This window comes from Bombina bombina, chromosome 1 (genome assembly GCF_027579735.1).
Source record: "Bombina bombina isolate aBomBom1 chromosome 1, aBomBom1.pri, whole genome shotgun sequence".
Lineage (NCBI taxonomy): Eukaryota > Metazoa > Chordata > Amphibia > Anura > Bombinatoridae > Bombina > Bombina bombina.
In genome coordinates, this window is record NC_069499.1 from 126,407,068 (window position 1) to 126,429,285 (window position 22,218).

The 22,218-nt window shown below is 38.5% G+C and overlaps 1 protein-coding gene across 4 annotated transcripts in view; it reads right to left on the reverse strand.

Annotated features, from left to right (window-relative positions):
- Positions 1 to 22,218, reverse strand: part of FERMT2 (FERM domain containing kindlin 2) — a 227,602-nt gene that overhangs the window by 26,401 nt on the left and 178,983 nt on the right. For all 4 annotated transcript variants that reach the window (XM_053697594.1, XM_053697593.1, XM_053697592.1 and 1 more), the window contains 2 exons: positions 8,372 to 8,506; positions 6,527 to 6,576 (listed from right to left, as the gene is read on the reverse strand). In XM_053697594.1, the coding sequence (XP_053553569.1) occupies positions 6,527 to 6,576; positions 8,372 to 8,506 (185 nt within the window). The remainder of the gene's footprint in view (positions 1 to 6,526; positions 6,577 to 8,371; positions 8,507 to 22,218) is intronic.

Sequence of the window (22,218 nt, forward strand, 5' to 3'; positions counted from 1 at the left end):
GGAGCAGAGGAAGTTGATGCTGCTCCTGCCTTGAAGTTACGAAAGGCACGAAAATTAGACTGTCTAGCCCTTGGTTTGGCTCTGTCTTGAGGCAGGGCATGGCCTTTACCTCCCGTAATATCAGCGATAATTTCTTTCAAACCGGGCCCGAATAATGTCTGCCCCTTGAAAGGTATGTTAAGTAATTTAGATTTAGAAGTTACATCAGCTGACCAGGATTTTAGCCACAGCGCTCTGCGCGCCTGAATGGCGAATCCGGAATTCTTAGCCGTAAGTTTAGTTAAATGTACTACGGCATCAGAAATAAATGAATTAGCTAGCTTAAGGGTTTTAAGCTTGTGTGTAATCTCATCTAATGGGGCTGAGTCAAGGGTCTCTTCCAGAGACTCAAACCAAAATGCTGCCGCAGCCGTGACAGGCGCAATGCATGCAAGGGGTTGCAATATAAAACCTTGTTGAACAAACATTTTCTTAAGGTAACCCTCTAATTTTTTATCCATTGGATCTGAAAAAGCACAGCTATCCTCCACCGGGATAGTGGTACGCTTAGCTAAAGTAGACACTGCTCCCTCCACCTTAGGGACCGTTTGCCATAAGTCCCGTGTGGTGGCATCTATTGGAAACATTTTTCTGAATATAGGAGGGGGTGAGAAAGGCACACCGGGTCTATCCCACTCCTTAGTAACAATTTCAGTAAGTCTCTTAGGTATAGGAAAAACATCAGTACTCGTCGGTACCGCAAAATATTTATCCAACCTACACATTTTCTCTGGTATTGCAACTGTGTTACAATCATTCAGAGCCGCTAACACCTCCCCTAGTAATACACGGAGGTTTTCCAGCTTAAACTTAAAATTTGAAATGTCTGAATCCAGTTTATTTGGATCAGATCCGTCACCCGCAGAATGAAGCTCTCCGTCCTCATGTTCTGCAAATTGTGACGCAGTATCTGACATGGCCCTAATATTATCAGCGCACTCTGTTCTCACCCCAGAGTGATCTCGCTTACCTCTATGTTCTGGTAATTTAGACAAAACTTCAGTCATAACATTAGCCATGTCCTGTAGTGTGATTTGTAATGGCCGCCCTGAAGTACTCGGCGTTACAATATCACGCACCTCCCGAGCGGGAGATACAGGTACTGACACGTGAGGCAAGTTAGTCGGCATAACTTCCCCCTCGTTGTTTGGTGAATGATGTTCAATTTGTACAGAATGACTTTTATTTAAAGTAGCATCAATGCAATTAGTACATAAATTTCTATTGGGCTCCACCTTGGCTTTTGCACATATAGCACAGAGATATTCCTCTGAGTCAGACATGTTTAACAAACTAGCAATTAAACTAGCAAGCTTGGAAATACTTTTCACTCAATTTACAAGTAATATGAAAAACGCACTGTGCCTTTAAGAAGCACAGAAAAAAACTATGACAGTTGAATAACCATGAACCGGAGAAATTATAAAAACCAAATTTTTTCCCGGTAAAGGCATAAATTTAGCAAAGGATTGCCCCCATTAGCAATGGATAACTAACCCTTAATAGCAGAAAAAAATGTACAAAATATAAACGTTTTTTATCACAGTCAAAGCACAATCTCACAGGTCTGCTGTGAGTGATTACCTCCCTCAAAATACTTTTTGAAGACCCTTGAGCTCTGTAGAGACAATCCGGATCATGCAGGGAGAGAAACAGACTTTTGACTGAATTTCTGATGCGTAGCAAAAGCGCCAAAATAGGCCCCTCCCCCTCACACACAGCAGTGAGGGAAGTTCAGTAAACTGTCTTAAATTAAAATAAACGACAGCCAAGTGGAAAAACAGTGCCCAAAACAATTTTTCACCCAGTACCTCAGATAATTAAACGATTTAGCATGCCAGAAAAAACGTTTAAAATCAAATAACATGAAATGTCATTAAACAGCCTGTTGCTAGACGTTCCCACTGCAAGTTAGGCTAAAAGTTATATGCATATAGTATTATCCCAGTGAAGTGCCATTCCCCAGAATACTGAAGTGTAAGCATATATACATAACAGCCTGATACCAGTTGCTACTACTGCATTTAAGGCTGAACTTACATTATATCGGTATTGGCAGTATTTTCTCAGTCAATTCCATTCCTCAGAAAATAATATACTGCAACATACCTCTTTGCAGGTGAACCTGCCCGCTGTCCCCTGATCTGAAGTTTACCTCACTCCTCAGAATGGCCGAGAACAGCAAAATGAATCTTAGCTACGCCGGCTAAAATCATCCAAAAACTCAGGTAGATTCTTCTTCAAATTCTACCTGAGAAGGAACAACACACTCCGGTGCTGTTTTAAAATAACAAACTTTTGATTGAAGATATAAAAACTAAGTATAATCACCACAGTCCTCTCACACATCCTATCTATTAGTTGGGTGCAAGAGAATGACTGGGTGTGACGTAGAGGGGAGAAGCTATATAGCAGCTCTGCTTGGGTGATCCTCTTGCACTTCCTGTTGGGGAGGAGTTAATATCCCAGAAGTAATGATGACCCGTGGACTGACTACACTTAACAGGAGAAAAGGTCTATTACACCAAGTTTGTGCAAGACATGCTTGAGCATTACATACACATGTAGTTTGAGTTTAATTCATTGGAAGTTTGCTAATAAGACCAACTTTCACATCATTCCATTAAAAATGCCAAAGATCACAGAATTTGACAGACATAAAATCATACTTTTGCATCAGCAAGGCTACTCTCAAAAGGGAAATCAGCAAACAAGCTGGATTCTCAAGATGTGGTATTCACGCTGTTACAAAGAAATTTGAAGAATCAGGAGAGGTTGGGGTAAAAAAAGAAATGGAAAGCCAACAAAATAAAAAACGTTAAAAATCTGATAAGTTTTTCAGAGTTTCTTCTTTAAAAGACCGGAAGAAGTCCTGCAAGGACCTGGCTCAGCATCTGGCAGCTTCATCAGGACACCAAGGTGACCCTTCTACAGTCCAAATAAGCTTGATCAGGAATGGTCTTTGTGGAAGGGTAGCAGCCAAGAAACCACTTTCGGAATGGGAAAAAAATGGGAAAAGGCTAAGATATGCTAAAGCACACAAAGATTGGAATGAAGAAGCACACAAAGATTGGAATGAAGATCAGTGGAAGAGAGTATTATGGAGTGACAAATCCAGGTTTTAAAATTTTGGATACAATAGTCGACAATATGTGAGAAGAAGAGTTGGAGAAAGGTGGAAGAATGAGTGCTTGTGGCCTTCGGTGAAAATGGTGGAGGGTCTGTCCTGGTTTGGGGCTGCATTTCTGCCAGAGGTGTTAGCGATATATTATCCGAATCAATGAGATCATGAATGCTGAAAAGTAAAGACAGGTTTTAATTCTGGAAAGCGCCTGATTGAGAATGGTTTTATTTTTCCGCATGATAACTATCTCAAGCATACTGCTAATGCAGTGAAATCATATTTAGAAAGAAAAACCGGTGATAAAACACTAAGTCATGGACTGGCAACCTCAGTCCAGACCTGAATATTATAGAGGCAACCTAAATCTAAAGACGAACACTGGGAAGTGCTAAAAGAAGGCTGGTATAATATACCAGACAATTACTTCAGAAAACATCAGCACAGTCTCTCCAAAAGAGTTCAAGATGTGATTAGTGCCAAGGGAGGTCACACTGTATACTGACTTTTTCCTGAAAAAAAACATTTTGTACCGAAAATTGTGTCTTTTTATATTTTGCATACATATTTCCTGTATTTTCTGGTCATAGTGATAACCTAAACGGCATATAGGTTGGCAAGTAAGATAAAATATACTGCTTACCCAAAGGCACTCTGCAAATGGTGTTAACCAGTAAGAAGCCGAGACCAGTGCTGAAACAGCAGAGGAAATGTAAAAGGAGAATGTCGATGCAGAGGCAAAGTCCATATGACCCCCATGGCAAGACTTGTGACTAAATCCAAACTAGACAAATATATGTCAAATGAACATCTTCATTCCTCGACCACCTCCAGCAGAGGCAAAGAAAAGACTGACTGGTGAGGGTTTTATAGAGTTCTTGGGGTTTGGGAATCTTTGCCTCCTCCTAGTGATAGGGAATAGTAATTTCCAGGAGTAATTGATTGTAGACTCACCCCCTGTAGGATAGATAGATAGATAGATAGATAGATAGCCAGAGGTTCAGAGTTGAACTGGATATCTTAATCAGGCTGTGCAGTGAAACATTCTCAAACATACTGGACACTTAAATATCCAGGGTTTTGTTTTTTTGTTTTAAGTCCCTGAGTGTTAAATATAATAGGAATTCTATGCTTCAGTGCATTACAGATGTGGAGCAGAAAGTGAGGGACGGTCAAGGGGGTCAAATCTCTACTGTTAACATGCATTTACTAGCAATCAAAGAGGTACAATTACAGAGCTGTGTTTTACTTTTAGCCAAGAGGTAAAATGATTGCCAATTTGTGATGTATAGACTAGGGTCTAAGGTAGAGCTTTGGTGGTGGTGGGAAGGGGGAGCTTAAACCATAGTTCCCAGTCACTCACGCATTAAAGGGACATTAAACCCAATTTTTTTCTTTCATGATTCAGATAGAGAATACCATTTTAAACAACTTTCTAATTTACTTCTATTATCTAATTTGCTTCATTCTCTTGATATTCTTTCTTGAAAAGCATATCTAGATAGGCTCAGTAGCTTTTGATTGGTGGCTGCACATATTTGCCTCATGTGATTGGCTCACCCATGCGCATTGATATTTGTTAACAAAGGATATCTAAAGAATGAAGCAAATTAGATAATCAATGTAAATTGGAATGTTGTTTATAATTGTAATCTCTATCTGAATCATGAAAGAAAATTTGGGGGTTTAATGTCCCTTTAAGTATTTTTATGGAGGTTTAGTGGGCCTATGGTTCTTATCTGCTCTTAAATTATTTGTTTCTATATTCATCACATTTACTTCTTTTTTTTTTTTTTTTCCTGCCTTTTATAAAAAACAAAGGGATTCGGAATCTTAGTGATATTTCAGATGGAGTTTAATTTATCAGTTGTAATGAAGATGCGTTATAACTTACTTTTTAATATAGATATGAAATTCAAATTCCCTGTGCTCCACCGCCCACTTCAAAAGGCAATTTTTCTGTGCGCTAAAGGTTTGAACTGTTCTCCAATCAGCGCTCTCCCTTTTGGGCGTCTTTTTTTGTAGCTAGAGTGCTGATTGGAGAATAATTCAGACAGTTAGCTCACAGAAATATTGACTTTTGAAGTGGCCGGTGGAGCGTCTGGTATTTGAATTTCATATCTATATAAAAAAGATAGTTATAGCACATCTTCATTACAACTGTTGAATTAAACTATCTAAAATATCACTAACATCCTGGATCTGTTTTTATAAAGGAGGACAGTTTACCATCACTTTAAGGTCCAAAACTGAATATGACCTTGGTGCCTTATTGTTTTGCTTTCGTCTATCAGTAAGGCCGATGGACTAAATTTCTAATGTGTTAGGCGTTTTCTTACTTTGGGCTTGTGCGAGTCAAATAAGTCTCCCTGCATACCACTCTGTCGAGCATGAAAAATTTATATCAAACATAAAAGCTAGATTTTTTAGGTGAAAGTAAAAAAATATTGTTTTTCATCTAAATATGAAAAATTATTTAAACATATGTAGAATCAGAAGGAATTGTGGCACCCTGGCTCCCGGGATCTCGCAAGCCAAATTCGTAAACTTTAGTTTGTGACAAAATCTTCATATAATCTTTACACAGATTATTTTGTTTTTCCTTTGGAATGTTTTAAAAAACTAACTTTTCAACTTATTGGTTATTCTACATAGAATGGATGCTGCATCACTGTAAAATGTTGTGACTGTACTAGCCAAAAGGACCAAAAACACCATCATCCATATCCTATCTTACACTGCCTGCTAGCCATCCATACCTAGATTTGCTTTGGTCTGTAAGGGAAACCCCACTTCACATCCCAAGTGACCAAGTGTTAAACGTTAAAACCTTTGTTTAGATTCCGTCACTATTTTTCTGGTAACTTTTCAAAAACTCAACTGGATAGAGTTATTGAATATAAAACTGCACTAAAAATAGATTTGGCTCATTTATTCCTTGGGAACATTGCCTGAGATTTAATGAGCAACCAGATTGTTTTACTTCTCCACTCACCAGCTGAAACTATTTTAATATCTATATCTATCATTATGTTAGTATAAAGCTAATTAGAGAAGAGAGACATATAGCAGGGATAGTCTGAAGTTTGCATTTCCAGCTCAGAGAATTAGAAAATACACAACTTTCAGAGATAAAATTATACAAAAAGGGAGAAAAATAAAATGAAAGTATATTTCAAGGAGGTTTTTAACCATAAAACATTATATATAAAATTCTCAAAAGGTATTTACTGCACCTTTAATAGGTCAACCACCCATGCTAACACAGCTTCAGTGAACAAGCTAATGTATATCAATTTCAACAGCCAACTAAATCTGTACATACCTGTGAAAAAAAATGACATTTCAACATGTTTTTTTACTTACTTAAAAACTTTCAGATAGTCTGTAAGTTCAGGAATGGAGGTGATGTCACCCTAGGGGAAAAGGCACAAATTAAAATATATCATGAAATTTTGACTGATAAATGTAAAAATGTAAGCTTGTACTTGACTGATTCTGTTTAGAGCAAACTGAATTTAATTGTGTCAGAGGAGGTTCACTAAAAACTTCTGTAAATGTATCACCTAGCAGCAACAAATATCCTTCCTGAATAAAAGCAAAATAGAGACTTAAAGGGACACTGAACCCAAATGTTTTCATTTGTAATTCAGAAAGAGCATGCAATTTTAAGCAACTTTCTAATTTACTCCTATTATCAATTTTTATTCGTTCTCTTGCTATAATTTTTTTAAAAGGGCATCTAAGCTTTTTTTTGGTTTCAGTACTCTGGACAGCACTTTTTTTATTGGTGGATGAATTTATCCACCAATCAGCAAGGACAACCCAGGTTGTTAACAAAAAATGGGCCGGCATCTAAACTTACATGCTTGCATTTCAAATAAAGATACCAAGAGAATGAATATAATTTGATAATAGGAGTCAATTCGAAGTTTGCTTGAAATTTCATGCTCAATCTGAATCACAAAATTAAATTTTTGGGTACAGTGTCCCTTTAACTTTCAACTAACAGAGACTGCACACAAGAAATTAGATAGATCCTCAGTGGAACTGTGTGAGAGCTATGTACTTAAGCATTTCTGTGTTCCTCCACAGGAAAGTGAATTAAGCTAAGACGCACAAAATTTGGCACAAAATCTCTCCCGTTAGAGAATCGGGAGGATGTGTTATGCATCACGAGCATTCTAAAACACTGAGGTCTTTACTTTCAGTATTGATCTGTATGCATTAGGGGCAGTAAAAGAAGAAGAAAAACAGCAATTAAACAAATCTATGTGCTTCTAGGAGAAGTAGGCAGGATTCCCATTTTAAAGGAGCGGGGCCATTTAAAGGGAAGTGCTATTGCAATAATAAAATGATGCAATTTGTTATAGCTTTTTACTAATGGACAAATGCTCACAGTTAAAGTCCACCTCAGTGAGCTATTCTGCAGTGGCCTTTGTACGCAACTACCAATCACTGGGTTGTGTCCTGTTTAAGCTCCCACATTACAAGCACTACTGAGCCAGAGCTAAAGAACTATTAAATACAGAAGAATTGCATAATTAACAAGTGCATAATACAAGGACAATGCAAAAACAGCCTGAATTTTAAATGAGCAAAAGATTTTTGCTGGCAAATTTCAAAATTGACTTCAATTTGCCTGCCCCTTGTATCATATGACAGCAATAGGCCAATCAGATTCATAACACTTAATTTTTGCACATGGTGGAACTGGTGCCATATATCGTGTGAATATAAACCGATTATAGAAGTACATTGGAAAGTTGTTTATAATCACATGCTCTATCTGAACCATCAAAGTTAAAATGTTGACTTTAGTGTCCCCCTTTAAGGCTATTGGTGTTAAAAGTACATGGAATTCAAAATCAAACTTTCATGATTGAGATAGAGCAGAATAACAGAAAAGAAAAGTCTCTTAAACTTGCATGCTATCTGAACTATGAAAGTTTATTTAATTTTGACTTTATTGCACCCTTAAATTAGTATACTCCTTTGCAAGGGTTAAATGATTACATCAGAATAAAATATTATAACAGTATTGTATCAACAGAGGTTTTCTCTCAAAATAAAAGAAAATACACCGGTTTACAGTATACATGACAATCTATTCATTTAATGTGTAACTCTGGCAGACAATTAAAATGTCCTTTTTCTATATAAAATAGTTTATTAGGTGAGACATGAAACAGGAGAAAAAAAAAAAAATACCAGTATGGTTGAGGTTTTTCCACCTTCGAGAGTGATCTCCAAGTCTGATAATGCAGCATCAACCTCGTCAACCTCTTTGTCACTGTTATTAAAGTGAATTTCGGATGACATGAGGGATAACTTGTTTATATGGTACTATATAATAAAAAAAAAAAAACACAGGTAAGGAAATAAATACACAGGAGACAAATATTCTTATATGCAAATACAATAAGGGGCCTATTTATCAAAGGTCTTGCGGACCTGATCCGACAGGGCAGATCAGGTCCGCAAGACCTCGCTGAATGTGGAGAGCAATACGCTCTCCGCATTTAACATTGCACCAGCAACTCACAAGAGATGCTGGTACAACGCCGCCCCCTGCTGACTCGAGGCCCGTCGGCCGCCAGCAGGGAGGTGTCAATCATACTCGATCGGGTTGAATTCCGGCGATTCCTGTCCGCCTCATCAGAGCAGGCGAACAGGGTTATGGAGCAGCCGTCTTTAGACCGCTTCTTCATAACTGCCGTTTCAGAGCTTGATAAATGGGCCCCTAAAGATTCTCAAGCCAAATGTTAAAAAAAAATATTAATAAATGAAACATGGAAAAAAGGTAGTTTTACACCACATTTGCATTTTATGGACAAAGGGGGAAAAAAGAGAAAGCAAGCGAACTTATTTTGACAATTAACACAACATATATTAAAATACTTACATTAGTATAACAACTACTTGTATACTCATTCACGACTCATTTAATTTGATACCCACCAAATTTACATAGAGAATCCAAGATCACTAATAGGTTCTTAATTATCCAAAGTCGCTATTTTTTGTTTAGCTTTTATTCTTATCAAAATTTAACAGTCAGAAGTCTTGAATTTAAAAATTGTGCGTGATTGGCTGTGCGTAGACAGGGGGCGGGATTGCACACAAGCGCAAAATAGCGCTCGTGTGCAATGCTGAATTCCGCCAGGGGAATTCAGCCCGCCAGAGGCGAGCTGCGGCGGACATGAGCGCGTATGTGCGCTCCTGTCCGCCTCAGCTTGATAATTCGTCCCCTTAAAGTGATAGTAAATCCAAGAGTTTTTGAAATGCTAGGATTTACCAGAAAACAAATAAAGGGATAAAATAATTCATGCTGAAAGTTCCTTTGTCTGAAGCCGGCACCATGCCGGATACCTAGCACGTTATTGGCTAAGACCACCTCACAGCAACCTAGCGTTCTGCTGTGGGCTGCCTGAGGTGCTCAGCACAGCGAATGCTTCAGACAAATACAGGAACTTTTAGTCATGAAGTAAAAAATACTTAATGCTGAAAGTCCCCTTTATTTTTTCCACTGGTAAATCATAGAGTTTCAAAAATGCTAGGATTTACAATCACTTTAAAGAGAGCTTCACTTTTTTTTGTATTGTTTAAGATATTTCAGTACATACAACTATTACAATGAGAATGAGAAAAATACTAACTGCCGGACTATCACCATGTGAAGGTCAGTGCATCTGCATGTTGTTCATTCCCTGCTCTACCTAAACACCTGGTACTCTCCCCAGAGGCAGAACTTTTTTTCACTTTCTGCAATGACATTTTTCTTTGCCTGTCAATAGCCTGGACTATTAACCCTGGTAGGGATACCACAGGCTAAATTAGCTATTTCAAATGATGAAAACATAATTTATGCTTACCTGATAAATTTATTTCTCTTGTAGTGTATCCAGTCCACGGATCATCCATTACTTATGGAATATATTCTCCTTCCCAACAGGAAGCTGCAAGAGTCCACCCACAGCAAAGCTGCTATATAGCTCCTCCCCTAACTGCCATATTCAGTCATTCGACCGAAAACATGCAGAGAAAGGAAAAACCATAGGGTGCAGTGGTGACTGTAGTTCAAATGAAAAAATTACCTGCCTTAAAGTGACAGGGCGGGCTGTGGACTGGATACACTACAAGAGAAATAAATTTATCAGGTAAGCATAAATTATGTTTTCTCTTGTTAAGTGTATCCAGTCCACGGATCATCCATTACTTATGGAATACCAATACCAAAGCTAAAGTACACGGATGATGGGAGGGACAAGGCAGGTACTTAAACGAAGTTACCACTGCCTGTAAAAAACCCTTTCTCCCAAAAATAGCCTCCGAAGAAGCAAGGTATCAAATTTGTTAAATTTGAAAAGTATGAAGCGCAGACCAAGACTCCGTCTTGTAAATCTGTTCAACAGAAGCCACATTTAAAAAAGGCCCAAGTGAAAACCACAGCTCTAGTAGAATGAGCTGTAATCCCTTCAGGAGGCTGCTGTCCAGCAGTCTCATAAGCTAAATGAATTATGCTTTTTAACCAAAAAGACAGAGAGGCTGCTGAAGTCTTTTGACCTCTCCTCTGTCCAGAATAGACAACAAACAAGGTGAACGTTTGATGAAAACTGTAGTAGCTTGTAAGTAAAACTTTAAAGCACAAACCACGTCCAATATTGTGTAATAGACGTTCCTTCTTTGAGGAAGGATTAGGATACAAGCATGGAACAACTATCTCTTGAGTGATGTACTTGTTAGATACCACCTTAGGAAAAAACCCAGGTTGGTACGCAGGACTACCTTATCCGTACGAAGGACCAGATAAGGAGAATCACATTGTAACACAGATAACTTGGAGACTCTACGAGTCGAGGAATTAGCTACCCAAAAGGAACTTTCCAAGATAAAGATTGATATCTATGGAACAAAAAAGGTTCAAACGGAACTTCTTGAAGAACCTTAAGAATCAGGTTTAAGCTCCATGGCGGAGCAACAGTTTTAAACACAGGCTTGGATCTAACCAAAGCCTGACCAAATGCCTGAACGTCTAGAATACCTGCCAGACGCTTGTGCAAAAAAAATAGACAGAGTAAAAATCTGTCCCCTTTTAAGGAATTAGCTGACAAACCCTTTTCTCAAAAACATCTTGGAGAAAAGATAATATCCTGGGAATCCAGACTTTACTCCATGAGTAACCCTTGGATTCATAACAATCAGATATTTACACCATATCTATGTTCAATTTTCCTAGAGACAGGCTTTCATGTCTGTATTAAGGTATCAATGACTGACTCGGAGAAGCCATGCTTTGAAAACATCAAGCGTTCAGTCTCCAGGCAGTCCATCTCAGATTGATTCTATTTAGATGGTTGAAAGGACCCTGAGGTAGAGGGACCTGTCTCAGAAGCAGAGACCGTGATGGAAAGGATGACATGTCCACCAGATCTGCATACCAGGTCCTGCGTGGCTACGCAGGCGCTGTCAAAAACACCAAAGCCCTCTCCTGCTTGGTCTTGACCTCCGGAGGAAATCCCACTCCCCCGGAAGAAAAGTCTGACGACTTAGAAAATCCACCTCCCAGTTCTCAACACCTGGGATATGGATAGCTGATAGACAAGAGTGAGTCTCTGTCCAGTGAATTATTATAAGACTTCTAACATCGCTAGGGAACTTCTGTTCCCCCTTGATGGCTGATGTAAGCCACAGTCGTGTATATTGTCCGACTGAGTATGATGTACCTCAGAGTTGCTAACTGAGGCCAAGTCTGAAGAGCATGGAATATCACTCCCAGTTCCAGAATATTTATTAGAAGGAGGGTCTCCTCCTAAGTCCACTATCCCTGAGCCTTCAGGGAGTTCCAGACTGCATCCCAACCTAAAAGGCTGGCATCTATTGTAACAATTGTCCCATCTGACCTGCGGAAGGTCATACCCTTGGACAGATGGACCCGACAGTCACCAGAGAAGAGAATCTCTGGTCTCTTGGTCCAGGTTTAACAGGGGGACAAATCTGTGTAATCCCCGTTCCTCTGACTGAGCATGCATAGTTGCAGCGGTCTGAAATGTAGACGTGCAAACGGTACTATGTCCCTTGCCGCTACCATTAAGCCGATTTCATTCATGTACTGAGCCACCGAAGGGCGCGGATGGGATGAAAAAAACACGGCAGAAATTTAGAAACTTTGACAACCTGGACTCCGTCAGGTAAATTTTCATTTCTACAGAATCTATCAGAGTCCCTAGGAGGGAAACCCTTGAGATTGGGGATAGAGAACTCTTTCCTTGTTCACTTTCCACCCATGTGATCTCAGAAATGTCAGTACTACGTCCGTATGAGACTGGGCAATTTGGATGTTTGACGCCTGTATCAGGATGTCGTCTAAATAAGGGGCCACTTCTATGCCCCGCTGTCTAAGGACCGCCAAAGCGACCCCAGAACCTCCATAAAGATTCTTGGGGCTGTAGATATCCCAAAGGAAAGAGCTACAAACTGGTAATGCCTGTCTAGAAAGGCAAACCTGAAAAACGATGGTGATCTTTATGCATTACAATGTGAGGATAAGCATCCTTCAAATCCATTGTAGTCCTCTATTGACTCTTCTGGATCATAGTTAAGATGGTACGAATAGTTTCCATCTTAAATGACGGAATTCTGAGGAATTTGTTTAAGATCTTTAGATCCAAAATAGGTCTGAAGGTTCCCTCTCCTTGGAAACCACAAACAGATTTGAGTAAAAACTCTGTCCCTGTTCCTCTCTTGGAACTGGATGGATCTCGTACACAATGTAAGAATGCCTCCTTCTTTATCTGGTTTGCAGATAATTGTGAAAGGCGAAATCTCCCCTTTTTTTGGGGGGGAATCTTTGAAATCCAGAAGATATCTCTGGGATATAAATTCCAATGCCTAGGGATCCTGGGCATCTCTTGCCCATGCCTGGGCAAAGAATGAAAGTCTGCCCCCTATAGGATCCGTTACCGGATAGGGGTCCGTTCCTTCATGCTGCCTTAGAGGCAGCAGCAGGCTCCTTGGCCTGCTTATCTTTGTTCCAGGTCCGATTGTCTCCAGACCGCCTTGGACTGAGCAAAAATTCCCTCTTGTTTTGCCTTAGAGGAAGAGGATGCCACACCTGCCCTGAAGTTTTTAAAAGGTACGAAAATTAGACTTTTTTTTTTTTTTTGCCCTTGATTTAGACCTATCCTGAGGAAGGGCATGACCTTTTCCTCCAGTGATATAAGCAATAATCTCCTTCAAACCAGGCCCGAATAGGGTCTGCCCCTTGAAGGGAAGTTAAGTAGCTTATTTATTAAAGTCACGACAGCTGACCATGATATAAGCCATAGCGCTCTGCGCGCCAGTATAGTAAAAAACAGAATTCTTAGCCGTTAGTCTAGTCAAATGAACAAGGCATCAGAAAACAAAGGAATTGGCTAGCATAAGCTTGTCAAATATATTCATCCAATGGAGTCGCTTAACTGTAAAGCCTCATCAAGAGACTCAACCCAGAACGCCGCAGCAGCAGTGACAGAAGCAATGTATGCAAGGGGCTGCAGGATAAAACCCTGTTGAATAAACATTTTTTATCCATTGGATCTAAAAAGCACAACAGTCCTCGCCAGAGGTAGTGGTACGCTTAGCTAGAGTAGAAACTCTTCTCTCCACCTTAGGAACTGTCTGCCAGAAGTCCCGTGTGGTGGTAACTATTAGAAAACATTCTTCTAAAAAATAGGAGGGGAAGAGAACGGCACACCTGGTCTATCCCATTCCTTATTAAAACATTTTTTAGTAAACCTCTTTAGGTATTTGAAAAACATCAGTACACACCGGCACTGCATATTATTTATCCAGTCTACACAATTTCTCTGGCCCTGCGATTGTACACATTCATTCAGAGCAGCCAAAGCCTCCCTGAGCAACAAGTGGAGGTTCTCAAGCATAAATTTTAAATGTAGAAATATCAGAATCAGGTTAAATCATCTTCCCTGAGTCAAAAAAAAAAATCACCCACAGACTAAGCATATTGTGAGGTAGTATCATACATGGTTCTTAAAGCGTCTGTATGCTCTGTATCTACCCCCAGAGCTAACTGCTTTCCTTTAATTTCAGGTAGTCTGACTAATACTGCTGCCAGAATATTATTCACCACCTTTGCCATGTCTTGTAAAATAAACGCTATGGGCGCCCTTGATGTACTTGGCGCCATTTGAGCGTGAGTCCCTGAAGCGGGAGTCAAAAGGTCTGACACGTGGGGAGAGTTAGTCGGCATAACTTTCCCCTCGACAGAATCCCCTGGTAAAAGAAACACTATGGGTGCCCTTGATGTACTTGGCGCCATTTGAGCGTGAGTCCCTAAAGCGGGAGTCAAAAGGTCTGACACGTGGGGAGAGTTAGTCGGCATAACTACCCCCACGACAGAATCCTCTGGTGATAATGTTTTTAAAGACAAAAAATGATCTTTATTGTTTAACATGAAATCAGTACATCTGGTACACATTCTAAGATGGGGTTCCACCATGGCTTTAAAACATAATGAACACAGAGCTTCCTCTATGTCAGACATGTTAGAACAGACTAATAATGACACTAGTAAGCTTGGAAAACACTTTAAATCAAGTTAACAAGCAAATATATAAAACGTTACTGTGCCTTTAAGAGAAACAAATTTTGTCAAAATTTGAAAAACAGTGAAAAAAAGGCAGTAAAACAAACGAAATTTTTACAGTACATGTAATAAGGTAACAGAGCATTGCACCCACTTGCAAATGGATGATTAACCCCTTAATGCAAAAAACAGATAAAAAAAACGACAGACGTTTTTAAAAACAGACACAACAAACTGCCACAGCCAACAGTGGGAAGCTTCAGTTAACTGTTTCTATGCAAAATTTAAGCCAGCCATGTGGAAAAAAAACTTAGGCCCCAATAAGTTTTATCACCAAACATATGTTAAAAAACGATTAAACATGCCAGCAAACGTTTTAAAACACATGTTTACAAGAGTATGTATCTCTATTAATAAGCCTGATACCAGTCGCTATCGCTGCATTTAAGGCTTTACTTACATTACTTCGGTATCAGCAGTATTTTCTTAGTCAATTCCATTCCTAGAAAAATATTTTACTGCACATACCTTATCTGCAGGAAAACCTGCACGCCATTCCCCCTCTGAAGTACCTCACTCCTCAGAATGTGTGAGAACAGCAAATGGATCTTAGTTACGTCTGCTAAGATCATAGAAAAACGCAGGCAGATTCTTCTTCCAAATACTGCCTGAGATAAACAGCACACTCCGGTGCCATTTAAAAATAACAAACTTTTGATTGAAGAATAAACTAAGTAGAAAGCACCACAGACTCTCACGACCTCCTATCTATGTTGAGGCTTGCAAGAGAATGACTGAATATGGCAGTTAGGGGAGGAGCTATATAGCAGCTTTGCTGTGGGTGGACTCTTGCAGCTTCCTGTTGGGAAGGAGAATATATTCCATAAGTAATGGATGATCCGTGGACTGGATACACTTAACAAGAGAAATAAAGGTAAAGGAACTACTTGTAAACTATTAAAAAACACTCCAGCAGGTAAAATGGATCATTGGGAAAAAAATTAAAGGGGCGTAAATGTTTGTGTAAACGGTCCCTTTAAAATGGGGCCTAGATACTGGCATGCTGCAGCGCATGTTGGTATAAGGCTCACTGGGCAATCACTGGATGCCTCAGGAGTGAGGCCGCCCAGTTATGCTCAAAAAAAATAAATCTTCATGTGATCAGCACCAGTCAGTCACAGTGACCAAGTCAATAAGCCTTTTTCTTTTAAACAATAGATTGCCTTAACCATTACCCTTGTCTCCTTGTAAACATGTATGTGAACAAAAGTGTTAAATTTAATTTAATAATGTCCATTTAATTATTTTTTTTATATATTTTAATAAAGTTTGTTATTTTCTGTCCTTGGCAAAAAAAAAGGGTTAAATTAAAAATTACTCTAAGTATGTACTCTAGGGTATCTAGTTTCTCCAAATATGCACTTTTGTGAAGGTTTTAGATTGGGTGACCGCTACTAAATTTACAGTCCAAACACATAGGGCACAATCAGTAAATTAATATCTATAACAGATGGTGGGAAAACATTTCAGAGTCAAGTCATTAGTGAAGGGACAGTACTTATCGGTTTATATATAAAAGTGTACCTACCTAATTGACTTCAGCAAAGGAGATTACAGGTTAGATAAACTCATAGGAAAAAAAAGTATTTGGGAAGTATTTAGCTTTAAATGTTTGGCTCACTAATGAGGCCAGTCAGCTAACTACCCTGTTAGGAGTATGTTGCATGACACATCAAATTACATCTTAATGTAACTAAAGAAAAACTGTTGTGTTCTGGAGGCCATCAAGGGTAAAGTATACAAGGTTCTACAAGAAAATTAATGTAATGGATGGTGAAAAATGCCATCAAAAGCCAGACAAGTCCATGAGGAACGATTTCTAAAAGGAGAAAATTTGCTTCAGGAGGTCAAGTGCAGACATTCTCCTTTAATTAAAAGCAAATTAAAAATGATAGATTTGGGAGTGAGTATGGAACGAAGCCGAAACATTTTGGGATTACATAGGAAAATATGTCTCATTGGTGTCAATTTTTTCCATTAAGTGGGTGGTGAGATCTTTGGCAGTAAAACAAGTTGAGTCAGAATATGGAAGAGTAGAGGGTAGACTTGAATAGATAATAGCTGCCGGGAGATGCACAGCCATTGAGAAAACATGACCAGAGAACCTAAAGGGACATTTCAATCAATATCTTAAAAGTATTTAACAGAAAACAGAACTAATTTTACGTTAATTTCCAATCAGATGACAAATACACCTGTATACCCTGAGGCACAAGGAATGCTTTTCTACAGCAGCTGAAAATGCTTAAAGGGACAGTATACTATAAAATTGTTTTTCCCTTAATGTGCTCCCAATTACTTTTTTTTTTCTTCTTTTTCCAAAGAGCTTTATTTGAAAACAAATATAAACAAAGGTACATGCACCATAAGTGCCAATTCAGGGTTTACAACTTCCACCCTTACAATCAGTACATAGATACATAAAATAAGGAATAAATCCGCATACATGTAGGAGGTGTGTATGGAATATCCTGGGTTCCACTCCGCCCAATTACTTTTTTTTTACCAGCTGCAGAGTGTAAAATGTATGATATTTGCTTTAAGGTTTGAGTACATGAATTAGCTGATTTTGTGTTTTGAAGCCACAACCAAAAAAAAAAAAAAGGGTTGAGCTTGTATGTGTAAAGATCTCCAGTTATAGAATGCACAGAACTCATGAATGCACCATTGTTCAGCAAGAACTTTTTATTAACTGAAGATAACACAACCATTTCACGGTTATACCTAATACTTGTCCCTAGTGTTAGAATATATGAACTGCAACAACTGGAAGAAACCATTATGATATATTCATTACATCTCCCTTCTTAAAAAATAAAACATACATATATATATATATATATATATATATATATATATATATATATATATATATATATATATATATATATATATATATATATATACACACATATACATATATATATATATATATACATATACATATATATATACACATATACATTATATATATATATATATATATATATATATATATATATATATATACACATATACAATATATATATATATATATATATATATATATATATATATATATATACTTATATATATATATATATATAAAAGATATAAAGAAATGTACATTTAAAAAACAAACAAAAAGCACTCAGTTATGTAGTGTCATAACCTTCCCAATACTTTGGCTTGATTCTCCGTCCATATCTTGAATATCTACTGGGTGGCTCAACTTGTGCCGATTTGTCGTGCTAGGAAGAATCACATTGGAGCTGTGATCAGAGAGTTGTGCGGTTGGCGTTGTACTCCGTGATTGTCCCTCCTGTATGTCCACATGTGAAGCATCAGTTGAGCTTAGAATTAGATTTATATCACTATGTGACATCCTTGGTGGTACATAAATCACTACATCTGTAATATTTGTAACTCCCTTATTTGTACTTCTGTTATGACGCAGATGTATTCTATTGCGCTGGTTATCTTTGCCATTCTCAGTGCGGACAATGTATGAGTGTGGTGCACTTGTTACTTTGGTTACCACAGCAGGTTTCCACCTTCCTTCTAAATTTTGCATCCTTAACCTATCGCCAAGTTCACAAGGTTTTCGAAATTTAGACCCACGATCATAGTACTGTTTCTGCCTGTTTTGTTAATAATGCCACTCGCTATTTAACCATTCAAGGATTCTGTACTTTGGAGGCAAGTTGTGTAAGTGTTGAAGGCAAAATGGATTTCAAATGTCTACTCATTAGTAATTGTGAAGGTGATACAATTCCATCTATTGGGGTGTTACGGTAGTTAAGAATACACAGGTATGGATCTTGATTAGTTTGGGCTGCTTTTCCAAAATGTTCTTTGCAATTTGTATGTATTTTTCAGCTAAGCCATTTGACTGTGGGTAATGTGGGCTGGACAATGTGTGTTTGAAACCCCAATATTTTGCAAAGTTTGCGAATTCCATTGATGAGTACGGAGGTCCATTATCTGATATTTACTCACATATGCCAGTTCTTGCCAAGATAGATTTAATGACATTTATCACTGCACTAGACTTAGTGTCTCAAACTATTTCAAAGTAATGACTGTAGTAGTCTACTATTATAAGATAGTTGTTATGGTTCCATGTAAATAGGTCTGATGCAATTCTTTGCCAAGCTCTCTCTGGCTGTGCTCTTGTTACCATTGGCTCCTTTTGGTTTGCTCTTTGATTTTCTTGACATGTTGCACAATTATTGACCATTTCTTCAATCTGTGAATTCATTCCAGGCCAATATAAAAGATTCCAAGCACTTCATTTACACAAGGCTATTCCAAAATGCCCTATATGCAGGTTTCTAATTTCTTTCCTGAGCTCCAGGGGAACCACATTCCTCTCCCCTTTAAAAACAATCCCATCAACTGACAGTTATTTTCTTACATTCCAGTAAGGTTTTAAGTCAACATTCACTTTGGCTTTTGAGTTTGGCCATCCTTGCCTTATTATTGTGATCAAATTGGCCATAGTTGCGTCCATTTCTGTTGCTAGCTGTATTTCTTTAAGTTTGTCATCAGTAGCAGGCAATTGTGAAAGTACAGAGTGCACATGCTCTTCCAAGTCCCTTTCCTCTCTTTCGTCTTGTCCCGGCTTAAATGTCCTTGAAAGCATATCAGCTATTGGAATTTTTTGCCAGGTACATATACTACATGCATATCACAAGTGGTTTTTCCATGATGCTCATAAGAGGTTTATGATCAGTCTCAACTGTGATTTTCTGCCCATAGATGTATTGATGAAACTTTTCACAACTAATTACAATGGCCAACATTTCTTTTTCTATTTGGGCATAGCTGCGTTGTGTAGGAGTCATTGATCTGGAAGCATATGCAACAGCCCTACCTTCCTGCATTAGCACTGCTCCTAAACCAAACTGAGAGGCATCAACCTGTATTATTACCTCCTTCTTGGGGTCAAAATATTGTAATCCAGTTTCCGATTCACGCACAATAAGACCTTTGACATCTTCAAAAAACATTCTTTATTGAGTCATTCCAGCTCCATAGTGCATCCTTTTGGAGTAGTCCTCTTAGTGGAGCTGTAGCTTCTGCTAGTCCAGGAACAAACCTTAACAGATAATTAAGCATACCCCGAATGGTTTCTAATTCCTTCTTAGAGGTAGAAGGAATCAGATGTTTTATTGCTGCCATTTTCTCTGGGTCTGCATGTAGCCCATCTTGTGACAGACTATAACCAAAATATTTAACTTGGGTAACACCGATTTGCATATGATTTGCATATTACCTGGGTTTAACTTCATGTTTCTCTCTTGACACCGTTCCAAAAGTGCACACAGATTTTGATCATGTCCTTTCCATGTAGATCCATATACCAGAAGATCATCTATGATTACATCTACACCATGAAGGCCTTCAATGGTTTCATGTGCTTTTTTTCTGAAATATTTCTTGTGCTGAGGCAAAACCAAAGGGAACTCTAGTAAAGCGCCATCTTACAAATGGTGAATTAAAAGTGGTGAGCCTGCTGCTCTGTTCATCTAATTTGAGCTGCCAATATCCTGACTGAGCATCTGATACGCTGAAGAATTTTTCATGTGCTAACTTGTGTGTGATGTCATCTAGAGTTGGTAAACTAATGTTCTTGCATGATTTCTCTGTTTAAATCCCTTGGATAAATGCATATTCTTAAAGTACCTGAGTTTTTCTTTTCTACTGCAACCATTGAACTCACCCACTCAGTGGGCTCATCTACTTTTTCCAGCACTCCCAAATTTACCATGCGATCCAGTTCCTCTTTGAGTTTGTCTTTTATGGCAATTGGAATCCTTCTTGGTGAATGAATTACTGGATGTGCATCTGGTTTTAGTTTAAAGGGACACTGAACCCAAATGTTTTCTTTTGTGATTCTGATAGAGCATGCAATTTTAAACAACTTTCTAATTAACTCCTATTATCAATTGTTCTTCGTTCTCTTGCTATCTTTATTTGCATCTAAGTTATTTTTTTGGTTCAGCACTTGTTTATTGGTCGGTTAAATCAATCCACCAATGAGCAAGATCAACCCGGGTTGTTCACCAAAAATAGGCCGGCATCTCTTGCTTTTAAATTAAAGATACCAAGAGAATGAAGAAAATTTGATAATAGGAGTAAATTAGAAAGTTGCTTAAAATTGAATGTTCTATCTGAATCACGGAAGAAAAAAATTTGGGTTCAGTGTCCCTTTAATGCTAGATTCACTAGGCAAACAACCTAGCCCTTGAAACACATCTGAAAATTGTTCAACTTGTTGCTTAGTTAAAGCTTTGTTATACTTATTATTATTATTTATTTGTATAGCGCCTCCAAATTCTGTCAACAATCATGACTATTTTTTATAAGATTTAGCTGTTTACAGGCACTGGCTTTGCTGAGGTGTCTAACATAAAATTCCAAATAAAGTTTTTTTGTAACATGCATTGATATGAGCACTTTCCCAATACATGTAGCCAGTGTCCTCCATAACCAACGAGTTTTGACAGACCAGCCTTTTCAAGCTCACATATGCCAGCTTGTCATAATATGTGCTAGCAGGAATGCAATTTACTTGTGCACCTGTATCAATCGTGAAAGTAATTGGTATGTTTTGTGTGCTCACAAGAATCTCAACATATACTTCATCTTGTTCTACATTTGTTTTATCCACCGTAACTAGAAAACATAATTTATGCTTACCTGATAAATTCCTTTCTTCTGTAGTGTGATCAGTCCACGGGTCATCATTACTTGTGGGATATTAACTGCTCCCCTACAGGAAGTGCAAGAGGATTCACCCAGCAGAGTTGCTATATAGCTCCTCCCCTCTACGTCACCTCCAGTCATTCGACCAAGGACCAACGAGAAAGGAGAAGCCAAGGGTGTAGTGGTGACTGGAGTATAATTTAAAAAATATTTACCTGCCTTAAAAAAACAGGGCGGGCCGTGGACTGATCACACTACAGAAGAAAGGAATTTATCAGGTAAGCATAAATTATGTTTTCTTCTGTTAAGTGTGATCAGTCCACGGGTCATCATTACTTGTGGGATACCAATACCAAAGCAAAAGTACACGGATGACGGGAGGGATAGGCAGGCTCTTTATACAGAAGGAACCACTGCCTGAAGAACCTTTCTCCCAAAAATAGCCTCAGAGGAAGCAAAAGTGTCAAATTTGTAAAATTTGGAAAAAGTATGAAGCGAAGACCAAGTTGCAGCCTTGCAATCTGTTCAACAGAGGCCTCATTCTTAAAGGCCCAAGTGGAAGCCACAGCTCTAGTGGAATGAGCTGTAATTCTTTCAGGAGGCTGCTGTCCAGCAGTCTCATAAGCTAAACGAATTATGCTACGAAGCCAAAAAGAGAGAGAGGTAGCAGAAGCTTTTTGACCTCTCCTCTGACCAGAGTAAACGACAAACAGGGAAGACG